Source organism: Chlorocebus sabaeus, chromosome 21, assembly GCF_047675955.1.
Source record: "Chlorocebus sabaeus isolate Y175 chromosome 21, mChlSab1.0.hap1, whole genome shotgun sequence".
NCBI classification, from domain to species: domain Eukaryota; kingdom Metazoa; phylum Chordata; class Mammalia; order Primates; family Cercopithecidae; genus Chlorocebus; species Chlorocebus sabaeus.
This window is the reverse complement of record NC_132924.1, coordinates 68,853,552-68,875,168: the sequence shown is the minus strand read 5'-3', so window position 1 is coordinate 68,875,168 and position 21,617 is coordinate 68,853,552. Positions and strand designations below refer to the sequence as shown.

The 21,617-nt window shown below is 33.5% G+C and overlaps 1 protein-coding gene across 5 annotated transcripts in view; it reads right to left on the bottom strand.

Moving 5' to 3' along the window:
* SEMA3A (semaphorin 3A) overlaps window positions 1–21,617 on the bottom strand; it is a 522,459-nt gene that overhangs the window by 119,403 nt on the left and 381,439 nt on the right. For all 5 annotated transcript variants that reach the window (XM_038004552.2, XM_038004551.2, XM_038004549.2 and 2 more), the window contains one exon: window positions 15,767–15,886. In XM_038004552.2, the coding sequence (XP_037860480.1) occupies window positions 15,767–15,886 (120 nt within the window). The remainder of the gene's footprint in view (window positions 1–15,766; window positions 15,887–21,617) is intronic.

Sequence of the window (21,617 nt, the reverse complement as noted above, 5' to 3'; positions counted from 1 at the left end):
CATTCTTTTTATCTTATTATTTTACAGAAATTAAGTCCAATTCGAGGTGAAAGCTCTGCTGGCATTATTTTATCTACTTGTATTCTAGAGCATTCATATGCACATAACGATGGATGTTCTTATGAAAGAATGTCACATATGTACATATCATCTGCTAGATATAAGATTGGGAACTGCAGCTATGGCATTCAAAATCTTAGAAAATACTATGTTACGTGATAGTGGAATCTATGTTTCTAACACCATAATATGACACCAATTCTAAAATTAAAAAAAAAAAAACACCACCACCATTAACAACTAAAACACACTTTGCAACACAAAAGTTCACAAACCTGAAAGTACATCAAATTTATTAATTGCCTATTGAAATATTTTTGCTTTGAGTATTTGCTGTAGTTGAGAGATGGACAATGCCCAGGTAAATACATTTGTATATAGAACTGATCCACTTCAAAGGAATCACCTTTCCCATAGCAGACATTTATTTCCTTAAGTGGAAAACTGATTGAAGCCTACATTACAAATATATATCCAAGCAGTCTAACATTAATTATAGTGTTTATATAACGCTTTCATAGTTTTGTCTAAGGTATTGTCACACACCATGAGTAAAAACACACACACACAATATATAGTGTATATATGTAATTTATTTATAATGTATATAAATAAATATGCTGTGGATCTCTCTATATATTGCATTATATGTAATTATATGTATTGTATATTATATAATTATATTTATATATTATATGTTATTATATATTATATATAATTATATATATAATGCTATATATATATATATATATATATTCCCATTGAAAACATTTTAAGAAACTCACTTCTAGATTTTTACCTACTTTAAACATAAATCAAACTGCATTTATTTCAATATTTTTTTCTAAGTCAGACTTTATCTCTTTTGACTAGTAAGGTCTGAGGCTATAAATAACTTGGCTTATGCATTTTATCTTTTTTTTTTTTTCGTGCCCTATGTCTTATGTCAAGTAGTCTCCATTCTGTTCACTAAACCTTTATTCTAACAGATGTTGCTTTTTTTTTTTCTTTTCCTCTTTCATGTTATTCAGGGGAGATCAAAGCATTTAGTCATTCTTGTCCACTGAATGCAGAGGTGTGTGTGTGAGATTTTGCATGATTCCTGTGTTCAGGTTGCTTCTCTAATGTTTCTAATTATTTTATTTGATAATATTTGATATGTGTTGACTGCTTCAACTGATAGAAATCATCTTATATCCAGCTACTTTAATGAAAATAAAAGTTCCTAAAGTATTGAAACAATATTCACATTTTGTCTACTTTGATTTGGCAGTTGATTAATTTTCAATAAGTAATACTATTTTTATAAAAGAAATCATAAATATTTTCCCTGAAATTACATAATATAGTTTATAATCAGACCATTTATGCATGAAGAGGTAAAAGACAACTGTATTTTAACAATAATTATTAAATGTTACTAATGAACATTCAATTTATTTTGATTTTTGAATACAAAACCTTATAAACATCTTGAGATACATGGAAAATTGTGGCTTTCATTTCCTTTTAAACATTTGGCAGTGAGAGTGAAGGCAATGTAACATAATGGAAAAGACTCTGAATTAGCTGTCAAGAGAATTGAGCTTAAGTTCAGCTCTTACCACTAAATAGCCGAGGGATTTCAAGATATTTTTTAACTAATTCGAGTTTAAATTTTTTATATTATAAAGTGAAGGATAGGAACTAGAGAAGCTGTACAGTAACTGAAAGCTATAGTATTTTATAGACATATTTTTTAGCAAGAATTTTATGGAAATTTTGGCCACAGCTTTTCTCTGGACATCCGTTTTTCTCAAAGTAAAATACCATATATTGTTGAGCTTTGTGTTCAGTATTGCATTAAGCATAAGTAGTTATGAGTAGATAAAAATTTACAAATTAATTTTTTGTACTACAATATTCCAGATGAAAATTATTTTCTTAGAAGCATTAGTTGAAAATAACTTTCATTTGTGTCTTAGGATATTATTAAATCTTTTAGACTTTTCTAAATACAAGATAGAAAAGTAAATAGGATAAACTTTTTGTCAGTTATGTGTCAAGCACATCATTTCATTTTGTCTTTTCATTTTACTTGAAGTTGATTTGAATTCACATACAGGAAATTACTGATTGCTTCTGATGCACCCTAAAAAGCAGGTACACAAGTCACTTCTATTTTGCTGGATTTTCATATGATAAAAAATTGAGATATTTTGTTTACCACTCACATAAATTGTTCCCATTCTTCTGTTAGATAAAGTATTATACATTTCTAGAAAATAAAATATTTTTACATATGTCTAAGATACTGTGCAATTTTAACGTGAATTTTAAAATGCTTCCATATTGCAGTTAGAAAAGTTTGATCTGGTGTCAGGGTAGTACCTAGGAATGCTATCTAGCATGACAAGAATAAGGATTCTTAAAGGCAAAGGTTACAGTTGTCCCCAAGATTGAGGCCAGCAAAGGGCAAGTAAATGTGGGACGCCAAGCATCCATCTGTTCCAGGTGAAGCAATTTAAATATGAGGTAAGACAGTTATTAAATGCCAACCAAAGATAAATCAGAAGAAGACAAATTTGCCAGAAGAAAAGCACTTAAAAGGATCTTGAACCCTGGCACGTATACAAAACCTCATTTGCAACACAAGAAAAATACAGACTTTTAAGCCTCTGTATAAAGCTTTGTGCTAATCTCAAGTGAGGTAACTGATTGAAACAGAAAGTAGTCTAATATTTATCAATCAGTAATCTATGTTCTTTAGTGTACATGCATAGTGAATAGATAAGTATTTTTTCAACACAACAAAAATACAGAGGTATAAAAATGCTGGTTTAAGAGACTGGTTTAATGTCATTTCAGTGGCAGCAAAAGGCACACAATGAATCAGTGGCAGACTTGCGAATTGATTTTAGATCCCATTAGACTCGCTTTTTAACCACTCAGCAATTCCTGGGATTGCTTTCAGGAACCAAAGATACACAATGGAATTAAAATGGCAGACTGGAAAATAAAGATAAAGCAAAAATGGAAAGAAGTCAATGGATGTGGTTTGATTTCTGATAATTTGAAGTAATATTATTTTTCACCTATAAATGTACAAATCTTAAAGCTGTATTTGTGTAGTATTACCAAATAGTCTATCATTTTTACAGAAATAGATTTTAAATTACTAAAGAATAATAGCAAAATATGCAAGGATAAAAATAATTGCATTCAATGAAAGTTGGATATCTATGGCATTTGCTTTTTTCACGCAATGATTAAAGGATGAACCTTCACATAAATATATATTTCTCCAAATACATTTGTTCCTGCTGGAATTTCCAAAGATTCATAAGTACAAAATTAGAGTAAAACATAGCCTTTGGGGAAAAAAAGGTAATATTTCAATATTCTTACAGCTAAGGATAGCTTGAAATGGCCCATTTACATTAGAAATAATAGAAAAAAGAGTATGCCCATCTTCTGATATTTAATAATAATTTATGCCATATAAAATTAAGTATTTGCTGATTCTTTGAGTATCTATAATTCGTTGATAGTATACTGGTATTCAGATGTTTTTGCGTATTTGAAATATTACACGATCAAAATATTAGGAAAAAGTAAAAGGACATGCTTCATTGGTAAACTTACTTTGAATGAGAGTTGGAAAACATTTATTTTTATTTTCATTTTAAGTACTCTATTTCAAACATATTTGTATTAATGCTACAAATCCTAACTTTTTCCTTTTGGTAAAAAACATAAGTACATTTTTCTCTGATTGTAATACATGTTACTATTCTTCTTGTCCCGGTAGATGTAAGGATAGGTGGGTTTCATTTATCTTTGCTCAGTCCCTAGAATTTCTACGGAGATAATTAGTAGTAACAAAATAACTGTTTTGTGGGTTATCTTAGCACTAGTTTTATTAAAACACAACTCCAGTTTATGTTATTACCATAATCTTTTAAAGGACTCTGTGAATTTGCCACTGCCAAGGAATTTTACCAAGGCGACATACACTGTCACTATTTCAGCATGAAGAATTTAATGCTACTTTCAAGAAGTAGCATTAATAATGCTACTTGTAATTTAATAATGCTACTTGATAATGCAAATTGTGATAGATTTGATTTGAAATTCAAAGTTTTGAGAGTGTTTAGAACTAAGTACTAATAAGCACATCATATAGCATAATCTCAAAGGGGTATATTATTGATGCCATTAGAGAGGCCATTTGTTATGACGGGTATGAGGACAGCTGATTTACTAGCTGTGTGATGCTATGTAACATGTTGAACCTCCCTGAGCCTTAGTTTCCTCAACTGAGAGACAGAGATAATGCTTCTTTCACAGAATTATTAAAATCAAATTATATAATTTTGATAAAGCTATCAACCATGCCTACAATAATAGCCTCTAATAGTAATAAAAGTAATAACAACAATCATGGACAATAGTTATAGCAGAAGATAAATTGGATAGCATAACCAGAGATTAATTAGGAATTGCATTTTCATTAAAAATTCACATAATTATTATAAGCTGTAATATAGTAAAGAAGTATAAATAAAGCATAGCTTAGTGAGTCTTGTTAAAATTCACTGTTTCTAAGTGCTATATATTAAATCTTGTTTCTTTCTGTTTAGTTGATTTTTGTGTTTTGAATTTTTTTTTTTAAGAAAAGTGCATTTGAATTATTTTCACATATACATTCCCCAAAATAGCATTTTCCTTATTCACAAGTATGGAGAAACTCTCCTTTGTGATATGCTATCAATGCAAAATTCACATAACTTTGCCTATAGTAGCTTAATGTTTTATGTACAACGTAAATGCAGCTTAATGCAGCTTATTTGCAGGCTCAGGAGTTAAAATTAAATGTGCATGAACCACAATATGCTATAAAATAAGTTTGACTAATTCACAAAAGAATTGTAAACTCTTTTTTAATGAGGAGTTTAAACAGTGTCATCACCTCAGTTATATTTCATCTAATGGCTTATGAGATCTGGTTATTACTCAGATATCTTGATGTTTTCATTTGAGAATTGTAACTTTATGCAGCATCTTTCAGTCAATATCAGAATAGGGTCTTATCATGTCACTACTGAACTTTTGCTATAGCCTCAAAAGAGTATGTTATGTATATGTCTATTAATTTTTCTCCCATATTTACGCCAGAAATATGTTTCAAAGTGAATCATGGCAATAGTGGTTGTGTCTTGCTGAAAACTTGCATGGTTCTTGACTAGCTTCCCTAAACTGAACTTGATCCTAACTTTCTTGTCTCCTTTTTTTGAAAAGCAGTAAACTCTATGCACACTGGGCTATTTGCCATTTCCCTGTTGGACTACAATCATTTATGTTTTTCTCCTTCCATTCGCTGTTCCCATAGCCTGCCTGTCTTTCAAATCTATCAATACCTTATCCATTTCCAAAATCCAGTTCGAATAAGATGGCCTTTGTTTACCTCATCAAGTGCTCCTTTATTTACAATCATTACTTTGTCCAAACGAAGTGTGCACTCAATATTTCTGAAGTATAAATCCAGGAGAAACAAATCACTCCGACATAGTCCTCTAAACTAGAACTAATCATTTTACTTTTCTTCTCCTACTGTTTGGTGCTGGAATTTCCTTTTAAAGGCGCAGGTTCTGGATTCAGATATGAACTACTTAACAGCATGATTGCCTCGGGTCTATTACAAAACGATCGTGAAAAATCTTACTTTTCTCATTAGTAAAATGAAGATACTGAGAGTAGCTACCTCATCAGATTTTGTGATAATTAAGTAAAGTAATACTTTTAAAGAACAGGATATATATTCATCGTTCAATCACTATTAGTTGTTGGGAGTATGATTTGTGTTATTGCAGATGTCTTTACCAACACTGAAGTTAGATATTTGTTTCTATGTGAGCCCTTTGAGGGAAGATATTTGTGTTTGTTATTCCTTACCATTAATATTAGAAAATTAAGAAAAAATATTCCTAGGTTTTTATTAAAGCTATTTTATCACTACTGAATCATTCATGTGAACACAAATTGCTTCCAAGGTCATCTGGGCATTGTTAATTGCAGTTGAGCAGTATTGTAGCCTCAAATCTGAAGAAACATAGAGATGAATGTTAAGCCTCCATTATTTTCTAGTACTCTCTCAAATATATGTAATAAAACCTTTATTGCAGAAGGTTTGTTCATGATGCTTTTCTTTTTGACCTCAATGCTAGTCTCATTACTTCATGCTGATTCTCATCCAAGTCCCTACTATTTCTACTTCCCCAGCTCTCATGCTGTAGGAGAATAATGGTGCAATGCTGACATTAAACACAAAGATACAGCAGACTAATCAGACTGCTTCCCCATGGTACCCTATGATGTCTTTTTTTTTTTTCTTTACATTGCAGTTGCATTTATATCAGTACAAACACATCTCAGCAACTTAGATTATGATATATCTTCTGGCTTGTTATAATTGCATGTGTATGATCTTACAGCGAAACTGTTAGATCCATAAGGTTAGGTCCTTTCCAAACCAAAAGCACAAAAGCTTTCATGAAATGTCATGGATAACAAGAGGAGTTCCATAACTTTGGATACAAAGCTATGACATCATTATCCTCCTTTTCACTATTCCAGAGTAACATTTATTTTCTCTTCTCTTGGAAATAAGGACTCTTTCCCCATATTTGTATATTGGTGAATGTCAACTGACATTATGCAATATTTGAATCTTTCACCATAAAATGATTTGAAAATTTACCATTATGTTAAAACCACTGTGCAACTATAACACAGTGGTTTTCTCATCCCACTATCTTGAAGTTCAATTGTGCAACATGCCAGCTTTGCTGGGTTATACTCCAATTAGTTCTAACCGCTAGATTTCATTCAGTTTTGTTGGGTACATGTAAAACAGGTTAAATAATATTATCATAAGCAACAATATTGGATTTCAACTATCAGATATTGATTTTTACACAAATGGTCATGTAGATATGATGATCACCTGTCATTCTGTATTCTATCTTTGCTTTACCTTGTAGTACTGAGCTGTCCTATACGGGAGCCACTAGCCAAATGAAGCTATGGAACATGGGAAATGAGACTAGTCTAAATTTATTTGAGCTATAAGACCCACAAAAACTCTAAATTTCAAAGGCAGTACAAAAATAATGTCAATGTTATTAACAATTTTATATTCATTACACATTTAAATGCTATTTTGGATATATTGAGTTAAAATAAATATATTAAAAATAATTTCACCTGTGGTTATTTTTATTCCTTTTAATATAGCTACTAGAAAAGCTAAAATTACATATGAGGCTAGCATTATACTGCCTTTGAACAGAGGTGTTCTAGAAAACCCTAACTTTGATAGACTCTAATGGAAATGACAAAAATGAAGTTTTAAACAAGAGTACTAGTCTATGCCCTATCATCAATAAACTGTGTGATTTTGTGTTAGTGATATCAACTCATATGATTTATTTCAAGATGCTAATTTAGGATAAAAATGTGACTATTAAAGTGTGCTTTTCTACTTTTCTGCCTTAAGAGAGTTTCTTGACTTATTTTTTACAAATCATGGTAATGTTTCTATTATGACATATGAGTTTTAGTCATTTTTTTAAACCACAAGCTATCTGACTTTGACTGTGGAAGACAATGATCTACATGTTCTAATTGGATGAGACATTAATCCAGTAAGGAAAAAAGCAGAATTAAAGCTATACTGACCAAATGTGCTAAGTCTGGAGCAGCAGAGAGCCATCGGGACCCATAGACCAGGGCTATAAAATTAGGGCAAGGAGAGTATCCTCTGGTGTGAACACAGAAAGGGAGATTGCATTATCTTTTTTTTTTTTTTTTTTTTTTAAACAGAGTCTCACTCTTGTTGCCCAGTGGCACAATCTTGACTCACTCAACCTCTGCCTCCCGGGTTCAAGCAATTCTCCTGCCTCAGCCTCCAGAGTAGCTGGGATTACAAATGCCTGTCATCACACCTGGCTAATTTTTGTATTTCTAGTAGAGAAGGGGTTTCACCATGTTGGCCAGGCTGGTCTCAAACTCCTGACCTCAAATGATCCGCTCACCTCAGCCTTCCAAAGTGCTGGATTATAGGTGAGTCACTGTGCCCGGCCTACACTATCTTTTTAAAAACACTTGTAAGGTGTCTTCTAGCATGTTGTCAGAGTTACTACATATTGTATGGGTTTTTTCGACAGCAACTAAGTATATGCTCTTTATATTTAAAATTAAATACCAACAAAATTGGAAAAAAAATCCGATCAAAATTAATTACAGTAATGTAACGTGACAATGACATTGCTATGTATACTGAAAAGTAAATACATTTTTGCTGTGTGAACATAGTCCTAGTGCCCAGAAGCTACAGTCATTGAGGCTGCCAATTAAACTTTCCTGTGCTCTGGGATGATTTAATTCTCGTACCATTTTTCTCTTTTTCAACCACAGCAAAATCTTCCTTCATACTGTGCACTCTGGCCTTACTTTGGCCCTTAGTTGGCAGAGTATAGCATTTGCATATCGAGTCAGGCTTTGTTTCTTTCTCATTAGCCCAATATCATTAAAGGAGCATTTTTGGCATTTAAATAATCACAAGCTTCAAGCAAATGAGGGCACTAAAATTAAAAAAGAAAAAATTATGACTATGGGGTAGCCATCCAAATAATTTAGAATGTGCTTACATCATTTTTTACATTATTATCAGAATAAATCATCACAGTTAAAAACAAGACTGAGAGATAACTTACTGATTCCATTTATTAGAAACACATTGCAGGAGGAGATGAAGGTATTCTGATTTCAGGAAATTCAGTCTAAGTTTGTTATGCTACTTTTCTTACATTTTTAAGAAATAACAAACTTACTCCTTTCTCATCTGCAGACTCAAGCTGTATTTCCACTCTTAAACTTTGGTTTTAAAATGAAATTATTTACACAAGGAGACAAAGAGATAAAAAATGAAAATAAAAATAAAACATAGAACTAGAGTCGAGAGGTAAAAGAAGGATCATGATGCCTGGAGAATGAAAAGGAGATGAAAAAGTACCAAACAGGTGAACAGGCAATGGGATTTAGTGTTGTTCTTCATGTTTTTGTAAATTTAATATTTATAACAAATAAATGGAAGCTTTGATGAATAGAAATTTCCTCTTAAAGTAGGTTATATGGGACATGTGTGTAAGAGAATCAATCAAAAGAGAAAGAGTGAGAATCATCTATGAGAAAGAGTAAGTAGGAGATAAATAACTCCAGTAACTGTCTCACCCCAGTAAATGTAGGAGCTTTGATCCAAACCAGGTATTAGTCTACAAGGAATAGGAAAACATGTTTATGCTTAATATTAACTGTATATGATGTAGCCCTTATCTGCATTGATTTCTGTTGAATAAAGAAATCATTCAAAAATCAGATACTATAGTGCTCGCTTCGGCAGCACAGATACTAAGACATAAAGTACTACAGATAATATATTATTTTAACAGGTGATTGAGAATGGCATTATTGCACCAATATGGCCTTAGAAAAACCATTTAAATTTATCCAAATACTTTACCTGACAATAGTGTGCTATATGTGCTAAAACACAAAACTAAATATCCTTCAAGGTAAAAATTTAATGCTAACATTTCCATTTCTATCTGTCACTGTTTTTAGGGGAAAAAAGACTGCCAAGTAGTATCAGAAAACTTTACAATTGAGCAAACAAGTGGTACAGGATAAATGAATGTTAATCTCAAAACTATGGTGTTTATATATCAAATATTCGGGGAAATCAAGTCAAAATATAAAACGCTGCCTTGAAACATTTTAATTAAGGGTGTGAAGGATGTTCATTTGGGTTTTGGTATCTTTTTTTAGCATTTTAAAATTTTTTCTTGTTTCAAATTACGACTTAGGTCACCTTACTCCCTCACTTAAGCACTAGTTCTATTAATTTTGAGAAATAGTCTTACTGATAATATTTAGAGTTTAGAACTTTAACAGTTCATGCAAAAATACACTAGTGAGTTATCTCAGAATTTATTAACTGTAAAGCTTCTCCTCAAGTACAAAGAGCAGATCATTTTAAAATTTAATTTTGAATATAAATGATGGTCTCCTTTATTAAGCAAGGTAACTTCTACAATTCCATCTTCCAACATGATTCCAGTATTGAAAGATTAGGAAAGAAAAACCTAGAAACCACTATGGACTTAACTCTAATCACATTTGGCTCGGGTCCGTAGTGCAAACGAGGGATACGCTGCATCTGATGGAGACACTGAGCAGTCGAGTTGTCAATAAATCTCAACTTTTCTCACTGAGGCTAGTGTGCTACAAAATAAATACAGACTCCAATGTAAAATCTCAGAAAGATGATACACCTACCCCAAAGCACCTCCTCATTATTTTCCCAAGATATCTGAATTTCTCAGCTCCAGTACCAATTCATAGAAATAAACTTGCTCTTCATTGGACTAAATAGTATAATAAATTGAAAGACGTAACTCAACTAGATTGGGTTAGATTAGATGGATAAATTAGTCGACAGAGCATTACCTCGTACTTAAATAACATTTTGGCCTGGGGGACTGTTACTAAGAGGATTGATTCAAAGTTTTGCATCAGAGCACACTCTTATTTCTAGTGGAAGGGAAGAACCAGACAAAACATTTTATTTCTTATATAGATATATTGGTTGTCATTGTGGAAATGACCTTAGAGATAGCCATTAAGCCTCATTGCATTTCTTAATGTACCTTTAGATCTATCATAAATCGCAATCATGACATTATGAGAGTATTTATGGAGTTAATACAATTCAGCTCTCATCTGTGCCTGCCTTTTTCTTTTTTTCTTTCTTTTTTCTTTTTTTTCTTTTTTTTTTTTAAATTTCCTGCCAGTAAGTAGAAAAGACCCATTTGGAATTTGAGAAAACATCCAGAGATGTCTTTGAAAATCTGTACTTCTAAATTCATACTTTGTTTTATTAACAGATGTACATTTGAAGGAGAAATACCATATACTGTAAGCCATTTGGGAATATTCTGCCTGTCAAGGATGACTCATGCTTTTCATTTCAATGGCATGGATGCTGAGAGCTTAAACTCCAGACTCATCTGTACTCTAATTCTAAATCATTTTTTCCATGAACTCTGCAAGCATTTTATGATAAACACACACATGTGTATGACGTATGTGACCTCACCGGGAGTTTTCTGCAGTGTCAAGTGTTATTGGAAGATACCCAAGAATTGATTGACACATATCTTACAGAACTGGAGTTAATTAATAGGTCTACCAATTCCCAAATGTACCACAGGAAAGAGAAAATCTGTTTAAGACAGCAATCAATGACATACTGTGTGTGGTCAGGAGGTATTCATGATATAGCAAAAGTAGATTTTGCAATACGCTATTCAGGAGTGTAAATATAGTCAGGTGGCACATAACATTTTGGTTAATGATGAACGGCATATAGGATGATAGGCCCCTAGGATTATAGTGGATCTAAAAAATTCTTATTGCGTAGTGACCTCATAGCCATTGGAAAGCCTTGTCTCTGTTTACATATGTTTAGATGCACAAATACTTATTATTATGCTACACATTGCCTACAATATTCAGTACAGTAACGTACTGTACAGATTTACAGCTTTAGGAGCAATAGGCTCCACCAGATAGCCTAGGTATATAGTAGGCTATCCCATCTAGGTTTGTGTAAGTACACTCTATGATTTTTGCACAACAGTAAAATAGCCTAAGGACATATTTCTCAGATTCTATCTCTGTTGTTAAACAACTCATGATTTTATGCTATTAAAATGCTTGAAGGGTGAAAGAGGTCTATTTTCATAACTAGAGGACAAAACTGAAGGTTATTTTGCAAATGGTTGTATTATTACTTTAAAGGAGCTATTAATTTCCTCCTATAAGATCCAAAGCTATTAAATAATTAAGTAAGCCCTGATTTCCTTCAAAGTGATGTTTTTACTTCTGGGGCATTCAGCCATATAGGATGCTAAGTCTATAATGTCATTTTCTGACAATGGAGTTTCAACATTCTTGAAAACAGAATGTAAGATGATAAGTTGTTTTAAAAGGAAGAACACTGCAAAGAAAAAACTGAATGTTTACATGTCCATAAAAGTCTTAATAAAAGCAACAAATGAAATGTCTTTTTTTTCTATGATAAAATTATTTGTAATATGTCTAGACAAAATTTTAAAAGGAGATTAGTCTTTCACCATTTTAAGTGGGGCAGGTAATAGCAAAGTACACACACAACTTCTAAACTAGAATTTAGGAGAAAAATGGGTTCTTTATCTGAAAAGTTGTCCTTGAGAAAAGAAGTCGATATATTCAAACTCTGTGAGAGTTTATGAACTCTAAGCCAATAATCCTGGCCTCTGTTTCGATTGCTATTTTGTTTCTCACTCTCTCAATCTTTCTATTACTGTCTTCTCCCAATAGTACGAAGTATACACTGTCTCTTTTTTTCAACTTCACAAACAGCATAACAATTTAAATCCAAAGGTAGTGTTTTAAGTATAATATAGATGAATTTAAAGCAGATTCTCTCTTAAGGCAGCTTAAGCATTGAAAATTAAATTTGATGTAGTCTAGACAAGCTATATTGATAATATCTTTTCCAGAATTTCATAGATTGACTGTCTAGACTGCTTCAAATTCCCCAGGTAATTGCATAATCATCTTACTTCTGACCCCCTAAACAGTCTGGAACAGCATTTCACAATCTATAGTTATCATGCAAATCAAAATCACTGAGCTTCTGAAGGAGGACCTCTCTCAAAGTCTGTGAGTTTCAGAGTCTCAGGAAAATACTCGCATTTCAATCTTCCACCTCAGAATGCTTGGACAGGAAGCTTTATATATTGGCTATTTGGGTAGAGGAAATCCTGGTAAATGGCCTGGCTCCAGAACCTGTACCTCTTCATTTCCCCAGCGGCCCACCCATAGGGCAGCAATGAGTAGTTGATGAGTGAAAGAGGAAATAGACTGTTAACTCTATTAAAATCTCAACTTCAAAAATCAACATTTCGGGAAAATGATAAAAATGCAAGGATAGCATATGGCGTTTTAATTTAAATGACCATCAACATCATGTAAGCCTCGCATTTAAAAAGGGGAAATTAAGAAAGGTGCAGAATCACCCGGCAGCCATGAGAATTCAGTGCCATAATTTACGATCTCTGATGAAGTGAGAAACATTTAGGAGGCAAAGTGACAACTGCTATTAAGCAAAACAGCAACACAGGTTTTAGGCTGTGATGCAGATTTATATTTTGTATTAAATGGGTATAGACTTGTATTTTAAAATAGTTACAGTTTCTAATATTAATTGACTTTTTTTTAGCTCTATTATCCATTAGACAATGTTTAACTTTCACAACTCTATGAGGTACAGACCATTTTCCTTAAAAATTTCTAGCTTAGAAACTTAGATACAGAGGAGGTAAATAATTTGCACCAGATTAAGCAGCTAGTACCAAGCTGAGGTTGAATGCAAGCTCTGCAGTCTGAGGCTAGCAGATATGCTTTTAACAATGGTGGGATTAAAACTCCTTGAGTTTCTACAGGGACAAAAAAAAAAAACTCAATGGGTCATACTGTGCTAAGAGCGGTAGAAGGCAGTTAGAGGTAATAAGTTAACCTTGCATTTAAAATATACAGACCCCGAGAATCAAAAGATTGTTTTTAGCTTGTGTTGCATGTGTGAGACAGAGTCTCAGAGAAGTTAAGTAATATTTCCAGTGCTCCACAGCTAGTAAGTTGTAGAGCAAGATCTGAAGACAGATGCGACACCAAAGTCCAGGTCCTTTCTGCTAATTTGTGCTAAAAGTTCGGCATTCCTGCTGGGCTCTGTCACTCACGCCTGCAATCCTAGCACTTGGGGAGGCCGAGGTCGGTGGATTGCCTGAGCTCAGAAATTCGAGACCAGCCTGGGCAACACGGTGAAACCCTGTCTCTAGTAAAATACAAAAAATTAGCCAGGCATGTCGGCGTGCACCTGTAATCCCAGCTACTTGGTACTTGGGAGGCTGAGACAGGAGAATTGCTCGAACCTGGGAGGCAGAAGTTGCAGTGAGCCAAGATCACGCCACTGCACTCCAGCCTGGGCAACAGAGCGAGACTCCATCTCACACACACACACACAATAAGTCAACATTCCTGATTCCATTGCCAATCATGTAGACCATAATTCCTGACGCATGTAAAAAGTGCAATACCATGACTCATGTAAAAAGTGCAATATCATGTGGAGGGGGTTCACTAGAGCTACCTTCAGAATATAGAAAAGTGAGACAATCGCCTTGGGCCCAAGCTTTAGGACAACTGATGTATTACAATAAGAACTGGTTGAGAAGACAGCAAAGAGAGAGTGACTAAATCAAGTGCTAAAACAAATTACATGTACAAAGTCTCCAGTACCATGTGCATAAATTTATCCCTAATTTAATCAATGTAAAACAAGCAACATCAGTAGAATTGCCTGTCCTAAAGTTGCTTTTTACTTAGAACTCTTCAGTCTGTCAGCGTAAATACTATACATATGGGCTTATAAAAAAGAGAAGAAGGAAGGATATGGTTGGGGAAATAGGATGAAGAGAGACTGGCAACTAGTGAGATCTTGGGAATGTGTCTTCCCTGGTTCATCAAGAAGAAAAAATAATTGTGTTTAGTCTAGAAACTGCATAATATCTAAGGTGATTTCTTATACAAAGAAGATATAACAGAAACTATTTTGATTTCTAATTCATTTGGGTCAAAAGACATACTTATATCACTTTGGGACACTTTATGAAATTTAGGGAGAGAGTCTAAAGTTTAAGTTATAAAGAAGTGAATACCATGTCAATTTTATTTTATCTTTAGGATATCAGAAATATTTCAAGAATAAGTCCTTTATTTGTTGAGTATTTCTGAGTTTCAGTTTTGAAGAAAATTCTGTCACCAATGATTTTCTCATCACGTGAACACTTTTGTTCCTCTTAGGATTTCATGCCAAAAATTACAAGAGGGTTTATAATTGAAGGCTATTGATGAGCCAGATTCACCAAACTGCTTTCAACATTAGCAACTTTTTCTTTATCTTGATTTTTACTTAAATGTACATAATTTATTCACTAAAACATCTTTACAAGGAATAGAGAGATTTTAAAAAAACGACATTTTTTTCTTTCCCATACCTCCAAAATAATAATCAAAAATATACAATCAAAGCTTAGCCAAGCAAGAATACAAATGTGAATAATGTGAGTCAAACCTGAGACCAGATCATTGTGCAAATGTATGGCATCCTTTCTTAATCCCTAGGCAGAAGAAAACAACTGGGTGGCAGACACTTCTGGCTGAGGATGGAAATGGAGGAGAAGGCTGGCAATATACAAATGAAGGAGAAAACACCACACATTCAGCCTGCTGACATCTGCTGCACATGCAAAATGGATTGGACTCTAATCCAGGGTGAAAACAAATGCTTTCTTCCTTCCTTCCTCCTGCTCCCTAGTTTTTGTTGAGTGATGTTCTCATTCTTTTTGCATTCACAGATTAAAATTAATAACAGCATCTGAATTTGAAGTAGGTCCCACTGAATAGTGAACCAGAAGCAAAATGAACTGAAGAAATTAGTAATGAAGCATTTTGAATAGAAAGGGGTCATGGACAAACACAATTTTTTAAAAGCCAGCTTTACCTCAGGATGATGTCCAATTTCAATGTAGGTGCAAATTGGATGAAAAGCCCCCGTTCCACAGGCGTACAAGTGAGTCTGATTATACGCCTTAAGTACCTTGATGAAATTAGCACATTCTTTCTGTAAGACAAAAGGAAAACCAAAGATTTTCAGCAATCAGCATGACTGAGGTATCCTCTAGGGTGCTAGGCATGCTGGAACAGATTTGTCTTTTGTTTTCTTTTTTTAGCATCCCTTTCACAACATTGTAAGGACTTATTTATTTTTCTATTGTTTTGTTTATATTATAACATGCATTAAAATATAGAGTTTCTTACTCTGGTGAGAACAATTATTTTATGACCTTCCATCAGTCTTTCATTAAAACTATTTTTAATTTATTTATATAAAAGCAGAAAAAAAAATAGATTATCAATAATCACAGGTGATTTTTCCAGAAATGAGGAGAGCAGCAAATTACTTGATTAACTAATGAATTAACTAAACAAAATGATGGTGAAAATTTACTTGCAAAAATCAGTTTTCAGTTCCATTTTAGGAAAAGAAAACAAAAATATAATATAATATGACCCTCTAATAAACATAAAGTTTAAACATCATTAGTAACCCATTTTGGAAATATCCAAATGAGTATTCACATGGTAAATAATAAAAACTGCATTCAAAATGATTTTGTTAAAGGCTATAGACTTCCTTAACTACCTTTTTTTTTTTTTCTATAAACATTTGGAATTAAGAACCAAATATGTAACTATAAATGCAATTAAGGATCAAGTGTGGACAACAGTACAAGCAAGGCAGGCACACATGACAGGACTGGGTTGTTCCTGGGACTTCTAAGTGTGTCACACTCCCAAAGTCATTCTCTATGACTTGCCAGTTTTCAAGTGAAAGCTCAGAGTGCTTTATGTAGTCAGTTGGAGCTTACAACTGAGGCGGTAAAATTATTTGAGTACATTTCCACATGACATCTGTATTCTATATTTGAGGCTGATTATTTTTATCTTAATTCCATTGCCCCCGTAAAATAAGGATCAGGCAACCAAACTTAAGCAGATTAATTGATATTTAAATTCAAATAATTGCTGTCTATTATCACTTATTTTTCTAGGATGAAACCTGATGATGACCCTAAAATACATTGCCCTAAAAATGAATGTGGCCCATTTAAAGTAAAATGCGAAAGTTTCTAGTTATGACTCCTCCCTCATTCTTTCCTAACATATGCTGAGTACTTTGGGGGTAACTAAAATAAACATAATTTCTTCCACTGTTTTGCTACACAGATCCTGAGTCTTTCTTTTGTCTGGTAAGGCACTACAATGTATAACTCACTGAACTAAATTGATCTTGCAAGTTGTTACGAGGAAAAATTTCCTAGCTTAAAAGGTATGTGGATCTCATCCGTGTTTCACTTTAAATAGGGTACCTCTTAGGTAAAACTATGAAACAGATATAACTTAACTTCCACTACTCTTAGCAACAAGCTCTCCATTCTGTAAGAGTCTCTCCTCCTTCCCCAAGAGAATAGAGCATGAAGGCTTGGGCAGAGGAAAGAGGTTGTGGAAAGGGAAACATCTGATAAACTCATTTACAAACCAGGCATTCATGAGCCTTACCCAAAGGATTTATTTGTGTTCTTAAAAAAATTTCAGTCATTTGCAAAGAAGCCATTTTCAGGAAAATGTTTACTTTGAAACACGTAGGTGGCCACATACTCTGCTTTTATATAAAGATAATCATCTCTGATTGTGGGCTCAATATTATAGTATTCCAGATTAGAAATAACCAGTTCCAGCGCCATATGCTGAAACTAAGAAATTGGCTGTGTACATATTGGTAGGCAAACAGATATTCTAATAAATAATAGTGGCAGACCCAGATGGATGTCTTTTTCATTCTAGAAAAAAACAGGATTTCAGTTTGCATGCCATGCCTTTATAGATATCATGCAATTTTTTCCACAAACCCCAATTTTTTAGTCTTATCAGTATCTCCTAACTGCCTCCTTAGAAATACGACAGTGGAACTTACTTCTCCATAATAAATAAGGAAGAACATATTTTACCAGTAAGAATACTTGTGAACAAAACAAAGGCTCATGTCACCTCTGCAACTGTTATGAATCATAATATCACAGAATTTGTGGGCTCTTTATCTCTTATAGATTGAATAACTGATTAGCAATTTATAGTGACTACATCTGTCCTTCGGAGGAAACTAGCAGATTGTAATTAATGACTGAAAAACTCTCAGGGTTCTTGCTAACTATGAAATTGGGCTCCACTGAATATCATAATTTTAATTTGTTCTCCATTAACTACTAAAGAGGAACCACTATAACATGACAACAATTCCCCTACAGAGCTGTTGGAACAAAATCAATCACAGGACTATGGCTGTGAAAGCTGGCAAAGGGTTCTACCGAGAGTGCTGATAACGGGATTCTATCTTTTTACTAAGCAACTAGACCCACCCTATTGGCCTAAGGCCTGGAATGATCCCCTTCATTTCCCCACTGAGCTCTCCCAGTTGGCAGCAGGTTGTATTGTTACCATGCCCTGGGGGCAAGCTCAATATTATTTTGAAAGTGGAGGTTGATGCAAATATAATGGAGAGAAATTTCTTGGGCTTAGAGGATATAAAGATGCTTGAAATAAAACAAAGGAATGGAAGGAAATACTTTCAAATTCGGTTAAAAATAGCTGAGAGAAGACCCATCAAGAACAATGGAGGAGGAAAGTGTATTAAAAGAACTGGACAGAGAAGAAGCAAAAACTTGACAGAGACATTGTTAGCAAGGATTTGTTCTTAACAGAAAACCTACATAAAAGAGTATCAATCCTGTCATTCATTTGCCTTCATTCTCTAGCTTGTTGCTGCCAAGGTTTTCGAGTGTTCCAAAACAGGATATTCATTTTATTTGGAAGCAGCTTGGACATTCCTCTAAAAAAGAAGGAAGCGTGGCAGAAAAAGGAAACACACTTCACACATTTCTGCTCTAGGGAGACAGAAGAAGAGTGTTTCTGACCTTTTCTTGAACCATGACGATTCTTAAAACTCAGAATGTAATGTACTTTTTGGCCTTAAACTACTGCACTGCTTTGCTCAGCACTGGAGGATTTACAATGTAATAAAGAGAGTGGAATCAGTTCAAAATGAATTCATTTTTCAAACCTTGATCCTTTTTGGAATATAAGTTGATGAACACAGACAAGTTTAGCAACAAGTTGACTTCCCCACAGTCAGGCAACCATACTGACCTCTTATTTTACTGAAATGTTCTCCAGAGCAACAGTGTTATAGATTGTTAGCTAGAAATAAAAGTAAGGGCAGTTATAAACCAGTAAAATCCAAGGCCACACCTGAGGAGTAATGATTCATCACCCTTAGTGACAAACCGCTTACACTTATGTTTTTAAGGGTCTCTGGTCTTTCCACATCAAAGGAATGAGGAATTATGTATAAAGATATTACCTGGAGTAATAAATTTAGAAGAAAATGTCTACCCCTAGAAAAAGATACAGGAGCCAAAAGCACAGTGATTCAAAAACAAACATTGCAGATATGAAGCACTGATTAGACTGTGTTACACAGACTTTTCCTGGACGGTTACAAAAATAAAGTCCATCCATCTGTCAAAACAACTGCTCCATGCATGAAAATTAAAACAGAACTGAGGTGTTTTTAACTAACTTCTGATAATTATACTTTCTACAAAAGAATATGATTTACCTCCAATTCCAATTACCTTCTTGTATGTTCTTAAATTCTGGATGGAGCAGTTAAATTTTACTCTAAGTAAGCGAAGAGAAAAGGAGAGAAGACTTGTGAACGTGAACAATCTCTATTCAAATATATTCAGTTCATGATTAAATCAAACAACTTGTTCTGGCTCAACTACAAATCAGTCCAAAATGAATGGGTAGCATATAACATTGACTCAGGTCAATGAGAATTCATGTAAAAAGAAAAAAAAATGCTTCTATCCCATCGATAGTTTATGCAGAAATATTTTGGTGCATAATCTAGCAGTTGGGAAAGCAAAGGAAATCTTTTCCTATCATGATAGGTGGATACATTTATGCCTGAAAACCCATTAATAAGCTTAATTCCTGAAGTTAATCTGTTGACTTTCTTTTTCTCTGGTCAATTTATTTGGCAAGCTAGCTGAATACTGGAATCTTCGTGCCAAAGCAGTAATCCGTGAGATTGTTCCTGTCACTCACTTTATCCCTTCCTCTATTTAAGCTTTTCCGCACTTATCTGGCAATAATGTTTAGTCTTTTTTTTTTTCTTTTAACCTTGTGCTATTACAGCTGTAATCCGATCATCCATAATTGTGTCTTTCTAATACTTTACTATTCACTAAAGGATGTTAGAAATCTCTTCTCCAAAGAGGCTTATCTAATAAAACTAAAATATAAACCATGTTATAATTATGATATTAGCCTTCTAATGTTGAATTTGTGACTTGGAATTTTTTAACATTCACCTTTTAAAGTGATGAATAGGCAGTTCTGTCCATTTTGGGAAGCATTTTTACCATCAGTATTTAGAATATGCCATAATAAAATGAATTGAACTTTCCATATCAATGCTTTTATATTTTTTAGAGATTTAAAATAATACTGATTCAACTAACACAACAAAGTTAGCAACGTTACATAGCCAGTAATTTTGGTATGTAAGCATATTCATATTAATTGAACTATATCACCATTAAACCTATAATAACTGAAAAACAACTTTTAAAGTGGCTTGAATTATATGATTAAACTAAATGAAGACTCTCTGTATAAGGTTCCCAAATTATTTTACTTAAATGTTCATTGCAGTTTAGTGCCCAATTTGACTGCTCTTTTCCCTCTAGATTGACTATTTGTTTTGAAGTTCTGGAAATATTGTTCAAGATTCTATAAACATTTTTCTTTCAAATTACTTGAAACCTTCAAACATGTTCAAAATGATTATCCACATAGGCACTATAGACCATGCTATTAGCAAAAGCTGACCGCTGTGATTTTCTTTTATTTAAAGGAGTTCAAAAAATTCACTTTGAAATTCTGTGTGGACCATAGAAGCTTATGATATCAATTTTTAGGCTTATGTTTTCTTTTATATTATACTGTCACTTGGATTCATCATGATGTGTGCTATTCATTTGCATGATTTGACTGTGGTCCATTATGTGTACCTAGCATAACCTTTCTTCATCTCATATTGCAATAAATGCAGAAAATTGCAAATATTCTGGGAAATCTACATAAATATGTTTCCTCCCAAACCAGGAAAATGATGAAGTACTCACAATCCTCATCCTTATTTCAAAAATGATATTCAGTGGTTTCCAATTTTATGCAAGGGGCTGAATATTTAGTGTTCATGCCTTAATGCAACCAAGTCATTTGTTTACATCAAGTAAGGAGAGTTACAATCTGAAGGAATTTATTGTGGACAAAATTATTTGGCATATTTAATTCTAACATACATGCCTTTACCATAACAGAAATCATTACACATAAAAGAGAGATGAACTGCATCTTTAATTGCACGTGAGATGTAGCCTTAGAGAAAGACAGAAAAACTGAGCCCATATTTTAGAAGAATGTTTGATTTCATTCACATCCACCTCCTTTCTACCCCCTGTCTTGCCTAATATCAAACATTAATTTTTGTTGGAGTCCTTAAAGTCCAAAGTACTAAAGTCTGTTTTTTGTTTCTGTTTTTGTTTTTTTTTTGAGACGGAGTCTCACTCTGTTGCCCAGGCTGGAGTGCAGTGGCCGGATCTCAGCTCACTGCAAGCTATGCCTCTGGGATTTATGCCATTCTCCTGCCTCAGCCTCCCCAG